The sequence below is a fragment of the Antechinus flavipes genome, chromosome 2, assembly GCF_016432865.1.
Source record: "Antechinus flavipes isolate AdamAnt ecotype Samford, QLD, Australia chromosome 2, AdamAnt_v2, whole genome shotgun sequence".
NCBI classification, from domain to species: Eukaryota; Metazoa; Chordata; class Mammalia; order Dasyuromorphia; family Dasyuridae; genus Antechinus; species Antechinus flavipes.
The window spans coordinates 144,917,731-144,941,735 of record NC_067399.1 but is presented as its reverse complement, the minus strand read 5'-3'; the positions used below and the strand labels follow the sequence as shown (position 1 = coordinate 144,941,735).

The 24,005-nt window shown below is 36.0% G+C and overlaps 1 protein-coding gene across 1 annotated transcript in view; it reads left to right on the top strand.

Moving 5' to 3' along the window:
• The first annotated feature begins 2,357 nt into the window (after positions 1-2,357).
• Positions 2,358-24,005, top strand: part of MSRA (methionine sulfoxide reductase A) — a 527,887-nt gene continuing 506,239 nt past the window's right edge. Inside the window, exon 1 of the mRNA XM_051975735.1 lies at positions 2,358-2,751. Coding sequence (XP_051831695.1) covers positions 2,400-2,751 — 352 coding nt within the window. The 5' untranslated portion in view covers positions 2,358-2,399. The remainder of the gene's footprint in view (positions 2,752-24,005) is intronic.

The following is a 24,005-nucleotide window of genomic DNA, read 5'->3' as shown; positions in this document are numbered from 1 at the left end:
TATATAAACCAAAGAATTGTTTTAAAATAAACTTCTTTATTATCAGCAAATCTTTGATTTGTATACCTATTTTGCATACCTATATACCTAGATTATATAAAAATTCTCAGGCAAAAGAGGTCATAAGTGGAAAAAGTTTAAGCCCTGATACAGAAGTTGTACCTCCCATTGATCCTAGAGATTAGCCACTCATTTTGAGAAAACATTTGTATTAAGCCAAAAACTTACTTTTGGGACTTCTAAGTTATTTATTTGGCTCCACCTATAGAAGTCATTTTAGCAAGTGAGACAAAGCAGAGAACTGTGTTTATTTGTAATAACAAAATGTAGTTCCATTTGAGAAATAAAAAATGTTCTAACATCACCACAAAATGCTATTAAATATGCCTGAATTAGTCTGATGAACTCTGCTGTTACTTTCCTGCTAATAACTAATTTATAAAGTGCCTGCTCAGTGCAAAGTTGGTGTCTCTACTTTTTGCAAGAGTTAAGAGGCAGAGATGCAATGGTTCCAAGTGGATAGTTGCCCTGTGTTTTCACTTTAGGTAATTGTTAAGCCATTAGCTTATGATTAATTGGTAAGGGTAAATTTTAATGTTCCTAAAGCAAGATTCCTAAAATCCTAATGGCAATATTGAATACACAAGAGGACACAGAGTGGTTAGAGTGCTGGGCTTGGATTCAGGAAGACAGGATTCGAAGTCCTAAGGCACTTACTTCTTGGGCCTAGTTTTTCATCTGTAAAATGGGGATAACACTTACCTTATAGGGCTGCTGTCAAAGAATAAAAGTGAGTGCTATGCTATGTATTTTAGCCATGTCTGCCAGAAGCCATTTTATTAACATTCTAGATCCAAATATTTTTTAGCTTAAAGATATATCTAAATCAGTAGTCAACCAATCATGCTCTCAGACATGTTTTTAATTCATGACAACTGAAGGTAACATTTATAATTATCTGAAACAGGGAGAATGTTATCTTAAAATATAGTTTTGGTATGACATTCCAGAACTACAGTCATGATCTCAAATTACTGTTCTTTCATTGACCACTCCTTACAAATTAAAAAGAATTGTAAATATTATAGTTCTTTCTGAATGGAGGGAAAAAAAGGGCTCTTCTATTGGGTTGGTCACTCACTTTACCAGGGAAATGGCAAACAGCTTAAGCAGATAAGAGGTACTCTTTAGTAAAGTTTGGTCCTTACTCTTAACTATTTCCCTAAGAAGGACTTTTTGTTTCTGACCTAACAACACTTCCAAAAGAGGAAAGTCAGGAAAGACTTTTAGGCTATAGAAAACTTTTTTTTTTTTTTTTTTTTTTGCTGAGGCAATTGGGGTTAAGTGACTTGCCCAGGGTCACAGCTGGGAAGTGTTAAGTGTCTAAGGTCATGTTTGAACTCAGGTCCTCCTGACTTCAGGGCTGGTGCTCTACCCATTGCACCACTTAGCTGCCCCAGAAAATATTTTTTCTTAAAACTTTTAGTTGAAATAATAATAATTTTTATTGCTTCCACAATGTTAAGCTTAATTAAGAGAATGTCTTTAAAGTGCTTTCGAAAATCCATAAAAATAATTATTCTTAGTCAATTGCTGGTCAGTTCTAGATTGTCTCCAACAGAATATTAAACAAGCAAGGACTTCTACATTTTCTGTTATGTATTCCACTCACATTAAATAGGACAGTGTAATAAATGCTAGCACCAGGGTTACAGGGAGGTTTTGCGTAAAATAAAAGTTCCTGTTTGTTTAGCAACTTAAGTCTTACTTTCCCCACAATCCTGTTGTGATAGGTGGTGTTAAGTAATATTAGCTTCATTTTACAGATGTGGTAATTGAGCGCCAAAAAGGGTGATTTGCAGAAGTTACAGTTGGATGTCGGTGAAAGGTTCAGGAAAAAAATCACACAGATCTGGGCCTTAGATGTCATTAGTCTCATTTTACAAATTAAGAAACTGAGGCCAGATAAATTCGGTCTTAGAGGCAATAAATGTCAGAACAGAATTCATATTCAGGTTCTTTGACTCCAAAGTAGCAGGTTTTCTACTTCATCACTTTCTGCCCCTTTTTTTATGTCTGGAAGCAACAGGCACTTAACAGTCGACTAGCATGAAAGAATTCAGATTTCTACAGCTGGACCCAGGTCTTAGTACGTGGAGGGGGGAAGAATCTATAATTTTCTCATCAGTGACCTAATTTATCAGAATTTGAACCCGGGATCGCAAGCCAGACGCGGTCCACTCTTCAGGACAAAAGTTCAGGGTCTGTGACTCCTGACTCCAAGTCCCAAGCACAGGAATCAGAAACTCCCCCACAAAACTCGCACCAAAGACAAAAAGCCAGAATGCAAGGCTCCTCCCATCGGAAGACTCGGTAAAGCCACGCTAGCTAAACGGTTTATGCAACTATATTCCGGGGAAAAGCGCTCCCCGAGAATGCTCAGACTTTGCAGAGTGGCCAGCCCCAGCGGCACGCCCACCCTCTCGCGCCTGCCCGGGACTCCACACCGCCCCTTTCTCCAGTCCCGCCCGCCCGCTCGCCCCGCCCACCCCTCCACTCTCGGCTCTCGACTCTCGACCCTCGACCCTCGACCCCCGACCCTGTCTATGCTGTCTCGGATCGCAAGTTCTCGGAGACTGTTCAACGATTTCTGGCCTCGCTTCTCCACTGGTATGATGGGAGACTTAGCCTCAAAACTCATCAGACGCGAGGACGCTATAGCTGGCCGCAGCGAACCGCTTAAAGTAGCAGGTAGGGACCATAAGAGTGACGCGCGCTCTGCCGCGCAAGCGCGCTGCTGCCCTCCCTTCTCCCGGGAGACTCCTGGAGGAAAAAACGGTGCCCAGCTTCATCCCGGGCACGTAACGTGGGGTACAACGCAGGCGCAGAAGGGAACCACAACTAGCAGTGGGGGTGGGGAGGAAGTGTGGAAATGAGAGAAAATGCGGGTGGGGGGGCGCTAAGCCTTGTGCTAAAGGCCTAGTTATGTTTCAGCAGCTTCGTTCTGGTCCGTTATTTCCTTAATTTCTTTTCTTCCTACAAAATCTCAGGCGTGTAATAATAATAATAATAGCATTGTGATTTCCACTATTATCTTTCTGTCTTCCATTCCTGGAATGCTCTCCCTCCTTATCTCGGTTTCCTGGCTTTCTTTAAGCCCCAACAAAATCCCCCTTTATACTGGACCTCCTTAGTTCCAGAGCCTTCTGTATATTCATTATCTCTCTCTCTTAAATCCCGTGTATATTTTGCCATTTATTGTTTCCCCTATTAGATTGTAAGCTCCTTGAAGGAAGAAAATGTGTTTTTGCCCCTTTGTCAGGCCCCAGGGTTTAGCACCAATGTTTGGCAAAAAGGCACTTAATAAATATTAGTTGAATGAATTACCTCATATTTTGTGTGACGTTGAGACATGATGTGGCCAGACCCCAAAGAACCCCAGAGGGTCATTTTGATTTTTTCTCTTCCCTCCTTTACACTGTCCTCTTCTTGGGGGTCAGTATTTGCTGTTTCTTTCAGCCCAGCACATAATAAGCACTTGACTGGGAAACATTGCTGAGGGGAAGTCACAGCAAGTATACAGGAAGCACTGAACACGACTGCTTCTGTACAAAAGGAATAGTGTGTGGGGGCACTTTCCAGCCCCAGCCTTGGGTGTTCTCCGAGGTAGCTTTCCTTCTGTAGGTCACCCTTTCTTTCCTTTTTTCCTTCTGTAGGTCACCCTTTCTTTCCTTTTCTGGCATACTCAAGAAGTCAGGTCCTGCTGCTTTTTTTGGAGCTTTGCCCTTTAAAGCTTGTACTGGGCTGAATATTCCTGGTTGGGTAAAAGCTCACTGTAGAAATGGAGAAAATCTCAGGGTTCTTCAGCTCCCCCCTTTCCTCCGACCAAAGAATTTTGTGGGAAGGGACTCAGAGGGCATCGTGTCCAAGTAGTACCTGAGCAAGAATCCTCTTTATAGCTTTCCAGACAAGTGAGCATTCAGCTTCTGCCTGAAGCCTTCTAGCAATGGAAAAGTCAATGGAAAAGTCATTACTTGCCACTACAGCTTAGTTCACTTGTGGACTGTTCTGTTAGGAAAATTTTCTCTTGTGGAGAACCCAAATCTTCTTTATAGTATCCCTGTAATATAGAAGCCCAAAATTTCAAACTAATTTAATATTGATCTCCTATTTCTCTTCAAATGTGTTGCTAAAAGCCAAGTATGCCATATCTACAACATATCTCTGATGGATTTACCAGCAGAAAAAACCTAAACCTTTTTCCATATGATAGCTCTTCAAGTTAGAACAACCAAGCTATTCAAAAGTGCAATTAATGGATTACTTTTCTCAAGAGTTATTTAGGTGAAAGCTGGATAACCAATATTGGGAAATGTTATAGCAGGGATTTCTATTTAGGTACAGCTTGCCCTACATGACCTCTGAAATCCCTTTCAACTCTGAATTTGATATTTTAAGACAGCTATCATATATCCTATTCCCCCTTCAGTCTTCTAACAGGTAAAAATCACCAATTCCTTCCACTGATCCTTGTATGGCATAGTCCTCAACCCCTTCACTATTATGATCACCTTTCTCTGGATAGACTCCAGCTGGTCAATATTCTTCCAAATAAAATATGATGCCCAGAATTAAAAGTTATAATCAGATGTAGTCTGGTCTGGAAAAATACTATGGGACTGTCACTCCATTATGAAAGCTTGCTTAGCTACTTTGCTGGACGAGGGATTTAGGATGTCCTAGAATAAGCCAAGCTTATAGTTAAATGCAAAAGCTGTAATTATCTTCATAGTGATCTTCTGCAGATGTTTATCATCAGCATTGTAAAAGTAGATGATCATAAAATGATGTTTCTCATTGCCTTTGAATCCATGATATAACTAGTTTTGTCAATTTCTTTACTACTCTTAAAGTAGTTTAATATCATTTTAGCTTTTCTGGCTTCTTTATCACATTTGAAAAATCAGATTAAGATAAAGACCATTAAAACAAAATGTTATTTAGCAATATCTCTATTCGTGTGAGAAATTATAGGAATTTACATTTGTACTAGGCTTCTTGGGAAGTGTCCTAAACTCAGGTATCAGGATGGTACTATTGGTTGTCCTAGAATAAGCCAAGCTTGTAACAGAATAAGTTTACTTAGTTTATAAGAATACAGAGTAATGATACCTATTGGTAGTTCTGATGATAGTTCAGTTGAGCGCTAAGTTTTTCTCTGATAGCCCAGTCTTAATTTACGTTATTGCAAAGTCTTAAGTTAGCCATGAAACAAAGAAATTTTATGTTTTGGCAGTTTCCCTGGGAAAGGGACAACTATCTATTAGCATTCCTTAAGTCTCTGTCCTATTGGGAAAGAGGCAAAATACCACCTACACGTAGGATACAGCCTAGGAATTTTCCTCTTGAAATCATGGTAATGAGCATAAATTTGGTCATATTCTACCACAACATTTTTTTTTATTATTAAATGTTGTCTTATACTTTTCTTATTAGAATTTATAAATTAGTGTTAGCCAATCTTCTCTGCTTTGTGTCACCCATAAATTTGATAAGTATGCCATTGATGATCTCTTCCAAGTTAGTGATAAAATATGACATCATAGGGCAATCAGTAGATCTCTAGGATTCTATACTAACTACCACTTCTCCACAAACTGCTAACAATCCATTAAAGACTTCTCTTTGGTCATTCATCGTTCAGCTACATCTCTTTATCTTGTCTATAATTTTGTCTATAATCATATGATGGGAGACTGTCAAATGTGTTGCTAAAAGCCAAGTAAATCTTATCTACAATATATATGTGGTGGATTTACCAGATTAATGCCTGTGTTAAAAGCAAAATAAGGTCAGTTATACCTCATTCAACCCAAAGTTCCCCAGCATTGAATTCTCAATGAAGAAAAGACACCTCTCATTTTACTGCCTAATCATTTACTTAAAAGTATAAAGAACTTTCTAAAAGTTTACACAAGCAAACTAAAACTTCAACTTTAACACTGATGTAAATGTAATTCACTAGGAGATATCTTAGACCCTTTTCATTTCAGATTGATTTGTGTGTACTTCATGCATACATATACATATATATGTATATGTATGTGGGAATATAGTGCCTCTTTGTATCATAGATATCTATGTATAGGTATATGGATATTTATTTGGAAAAATATTGTCTGTTCTTTAGAATGTAAGCTCCTCCATAGCAGATACTATTATATCTATATATCTCTAGAGCCTTGCATATTGCCTGACATAGAATAATGTTCTATTGGTAGAGTGACAAGAATTATTTGTTTAATTTGTTTTCTCTATTAAGTCATGATATATAAAGGCATAATTACCTTATACTTTTAATGTCACTATTGATAACTTTAATTTTAGCTTCATACTTTGTTCAGTCAAGAATCTGTCACGTACATATGTAATATATGCTTATGGGTTTATTAATTGAAGGAAAACTGCCATTCAGTAAACTACTGACAGTAACAAAGTCCTGCTCTCCAACACCTCTAAGAAAGAAGCCCAAAATTTCAAACTAATTTAATATTGATCTCCTGTTTCTCTTCAGGCTACCTATAATGGGCCAGATCTGACAATGTCCATGGAAAGTAACTGGATCTTGCTAGAAATGGATTGAATTGCTCTATGTGAAAGTCTTTGTACATCTATTGGCCCTAGCACAAGTATTTGGATTTTTGGTCCTTTCTACTTTTCTGTCCTTATTATTCTGTCATTACAGTGATTTACTTAGTCTCCTTTGTGAAGGCAGTTTAATCCTGTTCTCCTTCTTGGTTATGTAGAGATGCACTGAGACGGAGGAAAGAAGAGAATTCATGCTCCTTCAGGTGAATGAAGGGGTTAAAGAACCTTGAAGTAAAATGGTCTACAGCATTCTCAAAATACCTGGAGTTCATTTTTCAATGAAAAAAAAAAACTGAAACATCTATCACAGATTGTGTAATTTCTCTTCTTTCTCAAATAAACTTACGGCTAATGGAAATTCTCCATGTTGACTCTTTTACATGAGTTTTTCTTTGTATTTGGAAAACATTACTCTTTGGTTGGTAATATATTTTATGTTCTGGTGACATCAATCAAGACTACTTTACAGTTTTTCTTGGCTTCCTTTAAATACCTACGTTTTTGCCTATATTTTTAGATTATGTTTAGTCTAATTTTAGCTTTTTTTCTTCCTTTTCTTCCTTTTTTGAACTTAATTACTTTGTATTTATATATAGTTATTCTCTTTATATTTATTCTTTTATAATCAATATATGTTCTTGTATATGTATGTTTAACACACACATACACACACACACGCATACACACACATACTGGAAAGAATGTTTTCTTCTTTGTACTTTGTGGTCTTAGTGCCTGTGATAGTGTCTGGTACATTATAGATATTTAATAAATGAATTTTGATTAATTTCTCTTTCTGTATTCATCCAAGTTGAATTATATGCAACCTTTAACAAACATTCAACATCTATCATATGCAAAATATTGTTCAATTATAAACATTTTTTTATTGTTTTTTATTCTTTAGCTTTGTTATCCATTTTCCCATTCTTTAGCATTCTTTTTCTTAGCTATTTCAAGTGTGTTTCATTTTATTGTCTTGTTTTTTGTCATGTACATTTTCCCCCAAATTGCTTTTGTAATCAAAATCTACATTTTGACATGATTTTGAAACCTAATTTTAGGGAAGGGAATTGGAATAAGTTAATCTGAGTCATTTTACATTTCATAAATATTCATTTTTGCAGGGGCATCATTAGTATAGATAGGATATCTTTAGAGACAAATTTCTTTCACATTTATGTGAAGGATATTGTTGACATTTCTTTTATTTTCACACACACACACACACACACACACACACACACACACACACACACAGTAGGAAATAGTTTTTCACCAGGGATATTTCTCCTCATTAATTTCTAGGTTCTGGGTCACATAATTGATATCAATGCTGTCTCTTCTTTCCTGTCCATTCCTCTTTGATCATGTCACTCTCTTAATTTATTATCTTCCTGAAATACTTCTTTAATTATGTGAATACTAAGGTTAAAAAAAAAAAACAAGTCCTTCAGTAATTCCTCATTGCTTGTAGGGTAAAGACTAGACTTTAGTTTAATGTTTGGGGCCCTTTACACATTGGCCCTAGTTTGCCTTTCCTGCCTTATTTCTTATTCTTTCCAAGAAAGGATCCTTTACTCTAACCAAATTGGTTTTCTCATTGTATCTTGAACACATCATATACTATTTCATCCCTTTACTTTTTCTCCTTCTGCCTCATCCTCATGAATTCCCTCTTCTACTTTTTCTACATACACAAATCAATCATATGTAGTGTTTCAAAACCCTGCTTTATATATTCTGTCTTCCCCTTAAACATTTCATGAGTATCCTACTTACTTCCCTAGCCAGAGGTGATAACTCCTTCCTCTGAACTTGAGTTACTGTGATTGTTTTTGTGACTGGTTTGCCACATGATATTGCCCTGGGCATCTTTTCTATTGTTGTTTTGAACTGTTATTTAAATATTTTTCTTTTAGATTATAGATTGTGGAGCAATTGCTCATCTGCTTTGGGAGAAAGGAGTTCCTTATCTGAAATCCCCTACCTATACCACAAGGAACAAATCTATTATTTTACTGTATGCATATTTATATGCCCTGTCTCCAATTAGTATGCAGACTCCTTCAGTGTGGTGCCTTCTGAAGGATGAAGAAAAGCTAGACTAAAAAGATTTTCTTAGCTTAAAGGAATTTAAGGTATAACTAAGGCTAAGGAAATTAGAAACAAGGAAAGAATTGGATAGACTCTCAGCCTAATTCTGTGGTAGTTTTGAGATAAATTGATACGGCACATCCTCCATCTGTCCTGTAAAGAGAAATGATTAGTCAGTACTATACTGTGCTGAAAGGTAGTCACCAATGCTCTATTTATCTATCTATCTATCTATCTATCTATCTATCTATCTATCTATCTATCTATCTATCTATCTTTCTTTCCTTCTTTCTATGTATCTATTTCAATCATTTTCTTACTAGTGGTATCATGAATTGCATAGTTTAAACTGCAGGCTTTCAGGCTGCATATAAATCATAATAGCTCACATTTAAATGGCACTTTAAATACATTTTGTTATTTGTTTCTCAGAATAACCACGTGAGGTAGTTACATGTGAGAATGAGGGAATTAAGTGAGAGAGCTCAAATAATTTGTATGGCTTATAAGTTTATCTGAGGTTGGATTTGAATCTACTTTCCAACTTCAGCTTCATTACTCTTTCCACTGTCCTGCTTCCTCTATATTTAAAAAGAGATATAATTTCTGGTAATTTAATCATTTTATTAATAATGCCAGCATTTTAATGGAAATATAATCATTTGGCATATTTAGATCATTTACTTAAGTTACCTCCAACCTTGGGTTGTACAAAGAATTCATCCTCTCTCTCCCTCCCCCTGTACACTCAGCCTAAGAAGAAAGTTTCATCTTAGATTAGAAGTCCATTTTTTTGGACAAATTGAAAGAATGTTAATCCTATCTTCCTTCAGCTCTATCCTTGAGAGACTGGATGAGGAAATAGTACAGGAGAATAATCTGGTGTTTTCTCAGTTTTAATAATTGACTATCAGTATGAGAGAGAAATAATCATTTCTCTCATGAGCATAGTTTTTCTTTATAAACAGAATAGGTAAATATGGCTAGACGTAAGCAAAATTCTGATGGATAGAAAACTAGGCTTTGATATTCTTAGTCTTAAAATAAAATCAAACCTCTAAGTGGAGGAAAAAAGTATCTTTAATCAAGATAAAGAATGTGTTGAGCTTGGATAGTGTGTGTGTGTGTGTGTGTGTGTGTGTGTGTGTGTGTGTGTGTGTATTCTTATGGAAAGTTTTTTCTACTTTTGGGAGGAAAAACAGGAATGGGTCATGTGAGGAGCGAAGTCTAGTCATAAGACCCCAGTGCTCTTGGCAATCCAAGCAAATCCAAGCAAGGAAACCCACTTCTGTTTGTTTTTGCCTTCATGATCTAACTTGCCATAAATCTTAAGGAAAGAAGAAAGGACATTTGGTAGCTGTGGCCAGCAAGCTAGATCTGTTCACAGTATAAAAAGATTCCAGGCTGCAGGCCCCATCCTCCCCCCATACTGAGCCTCAAGAGCAGGAATGCAAGGACATTGCTAGGAATGTTTAGAGAAAGGCTGCCTGACAAAGGAGAAAATGTTTCATTTGATCTTAATAATATTAAAGTTAATTTTCCTCCCAATGCCAGTCATTCATAATTATGAATGAATTTCAATAAATATGAGTTATTTGTTTGCGTAGATACATGTAGTAAATATATGCATATAAAAATATACAAAATATAAGCATACAAATTTTTAAAAGTATATACAGAAACACACACACACATATATATAAAGATACACAAAATTAAAAAAATATATATATATACATACACACATCCAACTTTTAAAGTCTTATTCCTATTATACTTCCTCCACCCCCATTTCCTGTCAGTATTACCAACTTCTTTTTATAGCAAGGCAGAGTGTAGTAGAGTGGAAATAACAACAGTAGCCTTGAATTGGAATTCTGTCTTTGCTACTTGGTAGTTATAGGACCATGTGGCTAATAATTATACTGTTCCTACCTTAATTTATAGGGTTTTTGTAAAGAAAATGCTTTCTACATATGTATTAGATGTTGTCATGAAGATAAAAATGATTTTTCTCTCATCTAAACTTAATGTTTCGAAATTCTTTAAAGCACATATACAGATTGTTTTTCAGGATTTAAGTAATAGGTAATAGAGAGTTGAAAGGGATCTGAGGTCACTAAGTCCAACCTTCTTATTATATTACATTACGATTTGTAATTTACAAAAACACAACACAACACAGCATATTTACAAAATAATTAAAATTCCAATTAAAAATAGTTTGTGATTCATTCACTACTTGGCTATAAGCTTCTTGATGGCAGAGGTCACCTTCAGTCTTTATTTTTACATTTTATATTTTTTAGTGTTTCATACAGTGCATTCTACTAAACATTTTTTATATGAATGGGTGAAAATTTGTTGTGTGCTTGGATATGTAGGATTGGTTTTTAAAAAAATTTGTGAAAAACAGTGATAGGGAGTTTAACCATTGGGTCACATGTGTATGGTGTATTAAAAGCAAAAATGTGTTCCATGGATTTTTTTCTTAATATGAGGGAAAAACAAAAACTTCAGAGCTAGAAAGGAACATGTATCTGAAAGAGGAACCCCCACTTTAAGATGCTGAAAAATGATCCATCTAGCTTTCACTTGAAGACTGCAAATAAGGGGTGACCAGAGGCAACCAGCGCACTCAACTTTTAGGCAGTTCTTACTTTGCCATTTCAATCCATTACTCTTTGTTCTTCCTTCCTGTGGATAAGTAGAGCACGTCTTTTTCTTGAGATAGCCTTCCAAATACTTAAGGACAGCTATCATGTCTCGCCTGAGTTTTTTCTGCAATTAATTATCTTCAGTTGTTTTAACTCATTATTATCTTATGTGGATCTCCATATCCTTCTCCAGGCCCCCTTCCTGGTGGCTCTCATTTGAACACTGTCTACCCTACCAGTTTTCTTCCTGAGAAAAGTGATTATTAAGTCAGTTATTAATATGGGAATCAGTTTTTTCCTTTTCTGTTTCCTCATTCAAAGTCCAATTCTCTTTTTTATTTTTTTATTATAGCTTTTTATTTACAAAAAATATGCATAGGTAGTTTTTCAACATTGACCCTTGCAATTACTTCTGTTCCAACTTTTCCCCTTCTTCCCGCCCCCCCCCCCCCCCCAATTCCCTCTCCTAGATGGCAGGTAGTCCCATACATGTTAAATATTTTGAAGTATATATTAAATACAATATATGTATATATGTTTATACAGTTATCTTGCTACTCAATAAAGATCGGATCTAGAAAGAAGGTAAAAAAAAAAAATTGAGAAGGAAAACAAAAATGCAAGCAAACAATAACAGAAAGAGTGGAAATGCTATGTTGTGGTCTACACTCATTTTCCATAGTTCTCTCTCTCAGTGTAGCTGATTCTCTTTATTACTCAACAATTAGAACTGGTTTGGATCTTCTCATTGTTGGAGAACTACATCCATCAGAACTGATCATTGTATAGTCTTGTTGTTGAAGTGTATAGTGATGTCCTGGTTCTGCTCATTTTACTCAGCATCAGTTCAGGCCTCTCTGTATTCATCCTGCTGGTTGTTTCTTACTAAACAATAATATTCCAAAACATTCAGATACCGTATCTTATTCAGCCATTCTCCAATTGAGGTACATCCTCTCAGTTTCCAGTTTCTGGCCACTACCAAAAAGGCTGCCACAAACATTTTGGCACATACAGGTCCCTTTCCCTTCTTTAGTATCTCTTTGGGGTATAAGCCCAGTAGAAACACTGCTAGATCAAAGGGTATGCACAGTTTGATAACTTTTTGGGCATAGTTCCAGATTGCTCTCCAGAATGGCTGGATATATTCACAACTCCAACAACAATGTATCAGTGTCCCAGTTTTCCCACATGCCCTCCAATATTTACCATCTTTTCCTGTCATCTTAGCCAATCTGACAGGTGGGTAGTGGTATCTCAGAGTTGTCTTAATTTGCATTTCTCTCATCAATAGTAATTTGGAACATCTTTTCATATGGCTAGAAATAGTTTCGATTTCTTCAATTGAAAATTGGCCATCAATTGGAGAATGGTTTAGATTCTTATAGATTTGAGTCAGTTCTCTATATATTTTGGAAATGAGGCCAAAGTCCAAGTCTTGTGAAGGACAAGGCTGACAATGAGACATTCTTCTCATTCTTGAGCGGGACCTATCCAACTGGGAAAGCTTATTTCTAATTAAATCATAGAGAATCTAATCCAGGTAAATTTTGGCCTGTTGTTCTACTCAGATAAGATTGGGTGGGGAGGATTGATCCTTTATTATGGATTTTTGGAAGCAGAATGATTTGGTTAAGTCTCTTTGTCCAAAAATGTCCAAAAATGCTGACATGATCAGAGTCAAGTCCATCTGACTCTCATTAAAAAAAAAAAAAGCCCACCTTATTATAATATTCATTCTCTCATTAATTATTAAGCACTCAGAGTTGATTTTGACCAATAAAGGATAACCCCTTTTTTGAAGGAATTTAAGCATTCAGCTGGCCTCCATACAGACAGGTCTTTGATTTCTGAGAGAACTACTAAACAATATATTATCTGTTAGCCATAATTAATAAATTGGCTATTAGTTAACCAGAAACTCTTCCTTTTGGGTTTTTCTTTCATCTTATTCATAAAATGTAATGCCCTGAATTGAACATAATAAGAATAGCTAACATTTATGGAGGGCTTTAAAATTTGCAAAGTGCTTTGTGGTTTTTTCCCCTTGTTTTATCATCACAACAATTATGGCAGATGGGTACTGTTATTACTCTTATTTTACAGATGAGGAAACAGACAAGCCAGGGTTAAGGGATTTCTGCAGGGTCACACAGCTCTTTTAACATTTCTGAGATGTCAGTCAGGCCTGCCTCACTATAGACTTACTACTCCCTATGCTATTCCACCAACATAATATTCTAGATATAGTGTGACTGATGGAGATTATAGGTAGGAGAGAGTATCAAGGGCTAATATATGAATGGTATTTCCTAGTTGTTTAAGAAAAATTTCTTACTTGTCTTCCTTTCTTCTTAAATTTTAGATCAAGAAGACTATCACAGCATTGTCTAGAATAGTAAAAAGACTAAATTTTAAATAAATATATCATAATTAAAATGAATTGTGCTTTAAAGTAATCATCTTGGAAAACTGCTTCATTTCTTTGATGCCATTGCTTAGAACATTTTTGCATCTTTTTGGGAGTCCTGTTAATGACTAACTTGGGAAAATAAATTGCATTTCCTTATAGCAAACCTTATTTTTAATGATATTTCTTAGCTTGATCAACCAACTCAATCAGTAGACTTGGCTCTGAATAACTTTAGGCTATTTTATAAAATGAAATATCCCTTTTAGGATAATGATCTGCTGTTTTGGGGACTATTCAAAGAATATATTATAGACACTGAAGGAAATTTTGTTTTCTTTTGTTGTTATTAACAAAGGAAATAAAGGAAGATTTTGTGAATAGACAAATCTATCCCTACTATTGGTTTAAAAGAAAAAAGGTTCAGAGCACATGGCTTTGTGATGATAACTCATTATCATCATACTGACATATAATTAGAGGCACATTAGTAAAATTTCACAATTTGTGTGATGATTTTAGTACCATAGAGCTGGAAAGGAAAGTAGAGCTGAGTCTAGCTCATTGATTTTATAGATAAGGCCGGCAAATATGAAGTGACTTGTCCAAATTTAGTTATATCGTTGGAAGAGCTGAGACTAAAACTTTGGATTCTGGGATACCACTCTAATGTACTACATTCTTTTCTTAGGAGACTGCCAGAAAACTTATGGGAAATAAAGCCATATTTTAACATTTGCAAAGTAACATTAATTTTAATACCTCTCCTGGGTTATTTCTCAACTTTCTCTCACAAGTTGGAATCTCCTGAGGATGTCTATTTCCAAAAGTAATAAATAGTAGCTCTACTGGTAAACCTAATGGTGGCCACTCCTAAGACTATTGCTCATGAATCCACAATGGTATGCTTAACATTAACATTTGACCAATAGGTTTATTATTATTTATTAGAAAACTAATTTTCAAAGGCAGTATAGTAAAAACAGTTAATATAAACATTCCCCTTTAGACTTGTGATATACCTTGCCACAAATATCCTCAGCATCTATATGTGGTAGCAGGGTATGGGTGTATGCTATATGTTTGACAATGGGTAATTCACAGCTCCTGGTTCTAGAAGCTCTTTTCCTCTTGGTAGAGTTTTCACTCAATGTCCCTTGAGTGTGTCAGTTGGGTGGGAAGGACATTCATTTGTGTATCCAAGGACAACTTCTTTTTGACTTGATATAGTAGTTTGCCGTGAAGGCTCATATATTTTGAAGCTGACTTTTACCTAGGTAACTATTTTATTTGTCTCATCATGCTGTGTGTGTACTTCTACTCCTGGATAGATGGATTTTCTCCCATTCTTCTGGTAGCTCCCACGATAAGGATAAGAGAGAAGAAGTGTTCATTCCCCTTGTCACTTACACAGAGGCCCAAGGAGCATGACTGATTCTCTTTGTCACAAGATGTTTCCTGGGACGTGTCAGGTGCTTTCTCCCAGTGGCCAAAGCTCTTTTTAGAGTTTTATAAATTGTTTAGAGATTTATTCACATATTGTGCTGAGGTTGTGGGAAAACGCCTTACCATCTGATTTAGAAGGTTTGTGATTATATTCTGAGCCCTGCTGATCACATCAGTTAAGATGGGAAGGGAGACTTCCCTTATTTCTGTAACATTTCAACTTTTTAAGGATGCTGTTTAAGCCCAGGCAGTATGTCATAATTGATGCTTATTCTATATCTTGTACTTTATTCTAGTAAAACATTCTTGCAAAAATTGTCATATGGTTGGTTGTTGTCCTTCATTCTAGAAGTGGACCAAAATAACATGATTATTGTAGAGTCAAGTTACAGTGTGTCTGACTGTGACTGATCAGATCACTATGAGCTTAGAATGCTCTAAGACAGGTCAGGCACAAAGACTCCCTATGCACGTTTAGGGTGGATGCTCTAAATTTGTCTATCTGGATTTCTTTTGAACTACTACATTTCTGCTTTTCTCATAGAGCACAGTCCCAAATCTGATGAGGGCATGGAATGTTGGGTGGTCCTGTGACAGTGTCTTCTATATCACACAATCAATTCCAAGGTTCTTAGAGACCTTGAGAATGTCTTTGTATTGCTTTTTCTGATTACCACGTGAGCATTTGTCCTGTGTAAGTTCTCCATAAAATAATCTTTTTGACAAGCATACATTTCACATTTGAACAATGGGGTCAGCCCAATACAATTGTGTTCTTTGCAATAGAGTTTTAATGTTTGGCAGTTTAGTTTGAGAAAGGACCTGTGGTCAGGATCCATTGACCCTCTCTATAAAGGTAAAGGGAATAGTTTGTCCTATGACAGTTGTGTGTATGGGGGAGGTGAGAAGAGTATCTCTCTGTTAGTCATTGTTGGCAAAATTTTTGTCAGAGTCTTCCTTAATAGACTGATTCGTCACCTAGGAGATGATCATCTATCTGAGAGTCAGTGTGGCTTCACAAAGGGTTGAGGAAGGATTTATATGGTGTTTGCAGCCTGACTGCTCCAGGAGAAATGCCAGGAGCAGAACAGAAGTCTATATGCAACATTTGTAGCTCTGACCAAGACCTTTGCAATATGCAAAATTATGTCAAAATTTGGTTGGCCAGAGTTTATCCATATTGTACAACAGTACGCTTACCTAGGTTCTGGATAATGCTCTCACCCTCTCCAGCAATGAACATCATGTAGTGGAAAGAACATCAGCCTTGCTCTTATGAGACTTAAGTTTGAGTCCTGGTTAGTAAGATGATCATTTGATTTCATTGAACTTTAGTTTACTCATCTGTAAAACTGCAATACCAATCCTCATATCATGTATGTTTTAAGGTTTCTATGAGTAAACAACTGTTATAAGAAAACTTTAAAAATCATGTATCCATTGGATAAAAGACATGGTAGTTGGAGGGCTGACACTGGGGCCAGAAAGGCCTGGGTTTAAGTCCTGCTTCTGACACATCTCAACTGTATGGTCTTCAACAAATCCTTCACTTCTCAGGGCTCTATACAACTCTGTAACACCATAAGGTCCTGACCTGTATTGTGAGAGGGAGTTTGCCTATCTAAGAATTCCCTATGCCAGTGAAACCACAGTTCTCATCCCTATCATTGTGTAAGTGTGAATTATTATTATAAGAGCTGTGCAATCTTACTTAACTAAAACTTAAATTAAAAAAAAAGAGTTTACAGAGCTATTTTATCCATGTATTATGTTTTCATTCAGTATGGACTGTTTGTGTTTGTGTAGACAGATGTTTCAGTATTAAAACAATTGAAAAAAATACAGAAAAGGACAGGGAAGCAGGGGAGATAAGGCAATAGAGGAAATTACAAAGAAAAACTCTTAATCTTCATATTCTCAGCTTCTTTTAGTTCTCAGTCTTTATGTGTGTTTTTGTGTCTGTATTTTTATTCTTCTTATTCTTTCTTTACTATCCTAGAAAATATTTTGACCTAATAACATAACTCTGGATTGTTTTAAAACCAATGACATAAGTCTGTTTGACATCTGTGCTAATGGTCCTAGCATTCATTGGTTCCTTTGACATTTTAACAATATTTTAAAAAATGATTTAATGCTGATTGCTCTCATTTTTCCAAAGTGAGGAAGACTGCATCTTCCCCTCAGGATCCTCGAACTAATCTTTAGCACTTGGTGCTATCTTGAAGGTGCAGGAGATAAAGCACAGGCCCTGGAGCCAGGAAGACCTCACTTCAAATTTGGCCTCTGACACTAAATTTGTGATCCTAGGCAAGTCACTTAACTTCTGTCTGTCTCATTTTCCTCGACTATAAAATGAGGATAATAATAGCGTCTATCTTACAAGGTTGTTGGGAAGATCAAAAGAAATATTTCTTTTTTTTAATTAAAGCTTTTTAATTTTTCAAAACATATGCATGGATAATTTTTCAACATTAACTTTTGTAAAACCTCATGTTCCAATTTTCCCCTTCTTTCTCCCTACCGCCTCCCTTAGATGGCTAGTAATCCAATATATGTTAAACATAGTAAAAATATATGTTAAATCCAATATTTACATACATATTTATACAGTTATCTTGCTGCACAAGAAAAATCAAATCAAAAAGGAAAAAAAAGAGAAAGAAAATAAAATGCAAGGAAACAACAACAGAAAGAGTGAGAATGTTATGTTGTGATCTATACTCAGTTCCCTGCTGTCCCCTCAAATGAGTGCAGATGGCTCTCTTCATCACAAGATCATTGGAACTGGCCTGGATCATCTTATTATTGAAAAGAGCCACATTCATCAGAACTGATTTTCATATAATCTTGTTGTTGCCATGTACAATGATCTCCTGGTACTGCTCAAGGAGATAATATTTCTAAAAGGTGCTTAGTGCCGTAATTGGCACATAGTATGTACTCTATATATGCTTATTTCTCCAGCTTGACTCCCTTTTATCCCCTACATCCATATTACTCCCCCTCCCCAATTCCTTTGCTCTGATAGCACTTTGCGCCTATTTTTATTCAGTCAACATTCAACAAATATCTTTTTTATTATCCATGTTGTGCAGGTATACTATGCTTAACTACTGGCAGAGACACAAAGATGTGCATTCTGTATTGTTTTGTTGTTAATTCTGTATTGCTATATTTTAAATTATAAAACAACTTGGTAATTCTGTAATGTTTCACTGAGAGTTCTGTACATGGCCCATCTTCCCTCCTAGACTGTAAGTTCCTTGAAGTAAGGGACAGCTACTTGTTAATCTTTATAGATCCCCTATTGTTTAGCGTAATTCTTTGCATGAAGTACAGGTTAGTGTTTGTTGAATGAATGAATAAATGAAAACTGTTTGTTTAGAAGAAGTGCTCAGAGGGAAACAGATGATACTCTAAGCATAACTAAGTGTAATATATCATAATCTGCATGGGGAAAATCAGGACACATCAAGTTGACTTTCTCTTCAGTAGTTCTATTATTTATTTGCATAATTTGAAAATAATGACTTCATTTAGAGTTGTTAAAGAGGGAGGCAAATATCAACCTGTCAGGGAATAAAAAGATAAGAAAATTGGGTAATCATCCTTATTTTACTCAATGTTACTTATCTTTTTATTCCTGTTTTTTTGTTTCTAACTTTTTGCAATTCTTTGTAAAGAAAAGGTAAGAGAAAAGAAGTTATTGTTCCTATTAAGTATGCAGCCTTGGAACTTCATTCTCACTCAACTTGTGGTCTGTTTCCTGGGACACCAGAAAAGATCATTGCCTTAAGTTTTGGTGCTTTTGTAATTCATGATATAAAATTAAAAAACAATTCTGAATTTAATCCTAATTAAAATGGGTATTTCCACATACAAAGTAAATAAGAGGATTGTACATGAAACTTCAAATCTTTCTTAGGTACAAATTGCTTTAAAAATATTATGTTATTGTGAAATAATATAATATAAATAATGTAAAAAAGTTTATAAATATAAAATAATAATATTACATTTGAAAAATAGCTTGATCCCCAACTTACTTTGGTTAGAGAAGCACTGCCCTCCCCTCAGTGATGAACATTCTCATACCTGTCATACTTTTCCTATCCCAGTGATTCTAAACCTATGTAATTCATCATCCAGACTCCATTTCCCAATCCCCATCACCTTATTCCTCATTCCTATCCCCCTTGACCCTCCCACTACAAAACTTTAACCAAATATCATCTACTTCTTCAACTGTCTTCTGTGGAATTCCTGATCCTTCTCTTCATCCTAAGTCTTCCTCTTTCAGTGCTTTCATCTAATAGATCTTATTGAAATCTGACTTGTTTCTGATGGCACAACCTCCTTGGTACCCTTTCCAGTACTGGTTTCACCTTCACTCATTTAAATTGGAATATCCTTTGTTCCCTATTGCTACTTCCAGTTTCTTTCAACATAATAATCTTTTCTGCTTTGAGATTCATGCTATTCATTTCTTTAAAAAAAATTCAATAATATTTTATTTTTCCAAGATTATAGTTGATCATCATATAATCTTGCTGTTACTGTATACTCTGTTCTTCTGGTTCTGTTCACTTGGCATCAATTCATAAAAGTCCAGGCTTTTCTGAAAATGATCTAATTATTGTTTCTTACAGAACAATAAATAATATCCACTACAGTCATATACCATAGTTTATTTAGCCGTTCCCGAACTGATGGGCATCCACACAATTTCCAATCCCTTGACTCCTCAAAATGGGCTGCCACAAACATTTTTGCACATGTGAGTCCTTTCCCCTTTTTTATGATCTCTTTGGGACATAAGCCCAGTAGAGACACTGCTGGATCAAAGGGTATGCACAGTTTTATAGCTCTGTGGGCTTAGTTCCAAATTGCTCTTCAAAATGGCTGGATCAGTTCACAATTTTCCCACATCTCCAACATTCATCATTATTTTTTCCTGTCATTTTAGTTAATCCAATAGATGTAAGATGGTACCTCAGAGTTGTTTTTATTTCAGGCTATTCATTTCTGCCACCCAATCAAAATCCTGGTAGTTATTGTCTACTGACACTTAGATCACTCCCATTCTTTCCACAATGGGGTTGGCACATGGTTTCCATTTTCTTGTTTTTCAGTTCCTGCCTTTATACTAAGGAATTTCAATATGTATATATCGACTCTTCCTCAAATATTCTTCCACTCATTTCCCATGAGCTACTCCCCCACTGCACCTTAGTTTCACACAAAGGTGGTCATACCTTTGACCTTGTCAGCAGCCACAAATGTAAACGTCTATGTTCAATAATTGCTTATCTGACTGGAATCTATTGTTTTTCCATCTCTCTCTCACAGCCTTCTCTTACAACTCTACTTTTCATCCACGCCATGCCTCTTAATCTGAATCTTATTCAATTCTCCACCAGGTTATTCCTCCAGGACTAGCTACTCTCCCCTCTTTTCACTGTCTTACTCCTTGGTGAATCAGTTCAACTCTATGCTGCTCTCCTTTCTTGAATGCCCAGTCCCTTAATCATTTTGCCAATCACACCTTGCCAAACCTCAGCTTTAGCTGCAGAGTTCCCTTCCCTGCTTCTTCACATGTGCTTCTGAACAGAGGCAGAGAAAATCACACAGCTGCTCTGACTAGGTGCACCACAGATTTATGTTACATAACCTCAACTAAACCCTTACTGCTCCAAGGCAGTTCTTCTATGTTTACATTATCAACTTATTCCAGTCTGCATAGTGGCTATCTCAAACTTTTCCAGTCATCCTCAAACTTCCCATGGCTCTCACTCCTATTCTTTTAGCTGAGAATTTTGCCTCATATTTTACAGAAAAAAAATGAGGTCATTTGTTGTGAGATCCCTTTTCTTCCTTTTTCCTTGTCTTCTGTTACTCAGATGCCTACTGTCATTTTCTCTTCTCCCACCCCTTTTTTATCTGATAAGGTAGCCTTTTTCCTTACCAACACTTACTCAAACCATCCCAATCTCCTTCAACAAATTGCTCCCTCTGTCATCCTTACTCTATTATTTATTTTCCATCTTTTCCTTTCTACCACCTCCTTCCCTGTTGCCTGCAAACATACTCATTTCCTCCCATCCTGAAAAAAACTCTCTCTTGGTCCTTCCATGCTTGCCAACTATAGTATTATATCTCCTGAACCTATCTCATTTCTGCTATCACTATCTATTGGTGTTCGTACTAGTGTCTATTTCCATTTTCTATTTTCCCATTATGGTGGTGAGTGGAGCATATGGTGACTGTGAATGTCTCATCAGCTGTACTCATTGCACTGAAATCCATTATGTTCATGCTCCTAAGGTACCTATTACCTGGAAACTCATCATCCTTTGAGATTACATCAGCTTTAATACTCATGCTTATTAGTGCTCTGCTCTCCTACATTTAAGAAAGGCTCTTAGACTAGTCATCTCTTTGTTTCTCATTGCTGCACTCTTTAGACTGGATTCTACCATATCCCTGTGCCAGGTACCTTTTCTCCCAACTTCCTGCCTGTGTCCCTTTCTCCAAAACTTTTTATCTTCTTTTTTGGTATTTTCTTCCTTTATTTGATTATAAGCTTTTTGAGAGCAGGGGCTATCTTTTTAATTTGTGTTTTCTCAGTGCTTAGCACTGTGCTTGGCACATAGTAGTTTTTTTTTTTTTTTTGATTAATTGACTTGACTGAAAGACAAGAAGATATTTGAGGCTTGGAAGAATTCTGTGACACTGATTGTATTTGGAACCAAAAGTTTCTATGCTTAATAAATGAATATTGATTGGCTGATTGCTGATCCTGAATCATTGCTCATGGTGTTTTAGAATACAAGTATGGACCAGAATTGTAGGAGAAAATTATAAATGTTATGGGTGGATTCCGCCTTGAAATGCTTATCAAATGTGGACCAGCTGAGCATATGTCCTCTTTCTTATTCTTAATGAAAATGTACCTGATAGCTAGTATTGACTCTTTTCAACTCTATACTGTGTTCTAGTTGGAATCCCTTGTCTCTTTGTCCTATTGGTGTCCATTTCTTGATAAATCTCAACCCTGGATTGTTCCCACTATCCGTCTCCTCTCATCCTACTCATATGCTATTGAATAGAACTGGACAAATCATGCAATTGAACCTACTGGACCCATTATAAATTTATGTTATCTAATCATAACGGCCTTCACTGTGGCAATAGACTTCTTTTGATTCTGTTCTGATTCTCTACCCATTTCCCACAGAGGCTATCTCAACATTTTATTTTCTCTTCAGTCCTCTCATACTGTCCATCCCTCCATCCTGTCAGATGAAGTCCTCATATTTGATTGAGAAAATAGAGAAATTTTTTGTGAGCCCTTTCTCCATTCTCCTCTTTTCTACTTCTCAGTACTTCTTGACATCATCTCTTATTTTTTTCTCCATTACTCTACTCTCTGATGAAGAAGTGACTTTTTTGCCAAGGTTACCCCGTTCAGAGATTGCTTGTCATCCTCCAGCCTCCAACCATCGATCTGAAGCAACCTTTGGCACAATAGAGACAGTATTGAATTTGGAGTTAAAAAGACCTGAATTCAAATGGTGCCTCTCTAGTTGTGTGACCCTATCTGACTTATTTGATCTTTTTCAGCCTGTTTCTTCATCTGTAAAGTGGGGATTGAAAATAACACCTATTTCAGATTATTGTGAAGATCAAGTGTGATAACATATGTGAAGTGCTTTGAAATTTTGAAGAGCTATACAAATGCTAGTTATTACTATTGTTCAATCTTTCCTTATATTCTGGTTCTTCCCTATTGCCTTTAAACACTATGAATGAATGAAAAAACATCCATTAAAGCTCTATGCTTTGGGTCAGCAGAGTTTCCATACACTGAAAAGATATTCAAGCAGATAGTATAGTGGGAGGATTGAGATTATTGCTTATCTTTTGGGTTAATTCTCCCAGAATAAACATTTATTAAGTGCCTGTTATTTACAGTAATGTGATAGGTACTGGTGACATAAAACCCAGTTTTATTTAAAACTGGAATTTAAAACTTAGAGTTGAGAGTAGAGTGAAGCATCTACTCAAATAGCTGTAAAACATGGTAGAATATAATTCTAAGAAAAAAATACACACATATATATCCCAATATATAAACACACATATGTATCTATGTGTGCATGTCATATATGTATTTGTTTATAGATACAGATATAAAATTCTAAGGCATGGAAAATGGAGAAAGAGCTAACTCCTACAGGAATCTGAGGAGATATCCGGCACCTTGAAGGAAGATCTGGCAATCTGCAAGCATTTATTATCAGTGCTAGGCATGCACTAAGCACTGATGATACTAATACAAGAAGAACAGTGCCTCCTTTCAAGGAGCTTGTATTCTTTTTTTTAAAGTAAGTTTTTTATTGATGACTTTTTAAAATATCATCATAGATTGCCTCAACATTCTTCCCCTTTGCCTCCCAGATACTTGTCCTATATAACAAATAATATTTTTAAAGACACAAAAAAGCAGAGAAAAATCAATGCGACCTATTAACACATTGAAAAACTCTAAAAATATATGCAATGAATATTAACACTTGCAGCTCTCCCACCTCCATGCAAGGGTGATTTGAGGGTATCCTCTCAAATTTCATCGGTTGAGTCATGCATGAGCTTTATAATTTTGCTACAAAAAATGAAAAGAAAGAAAAAAATAATTTTGCTACATTCATTTTTTATTTTGTTTGTGTGTGTGAAGTTCTTTT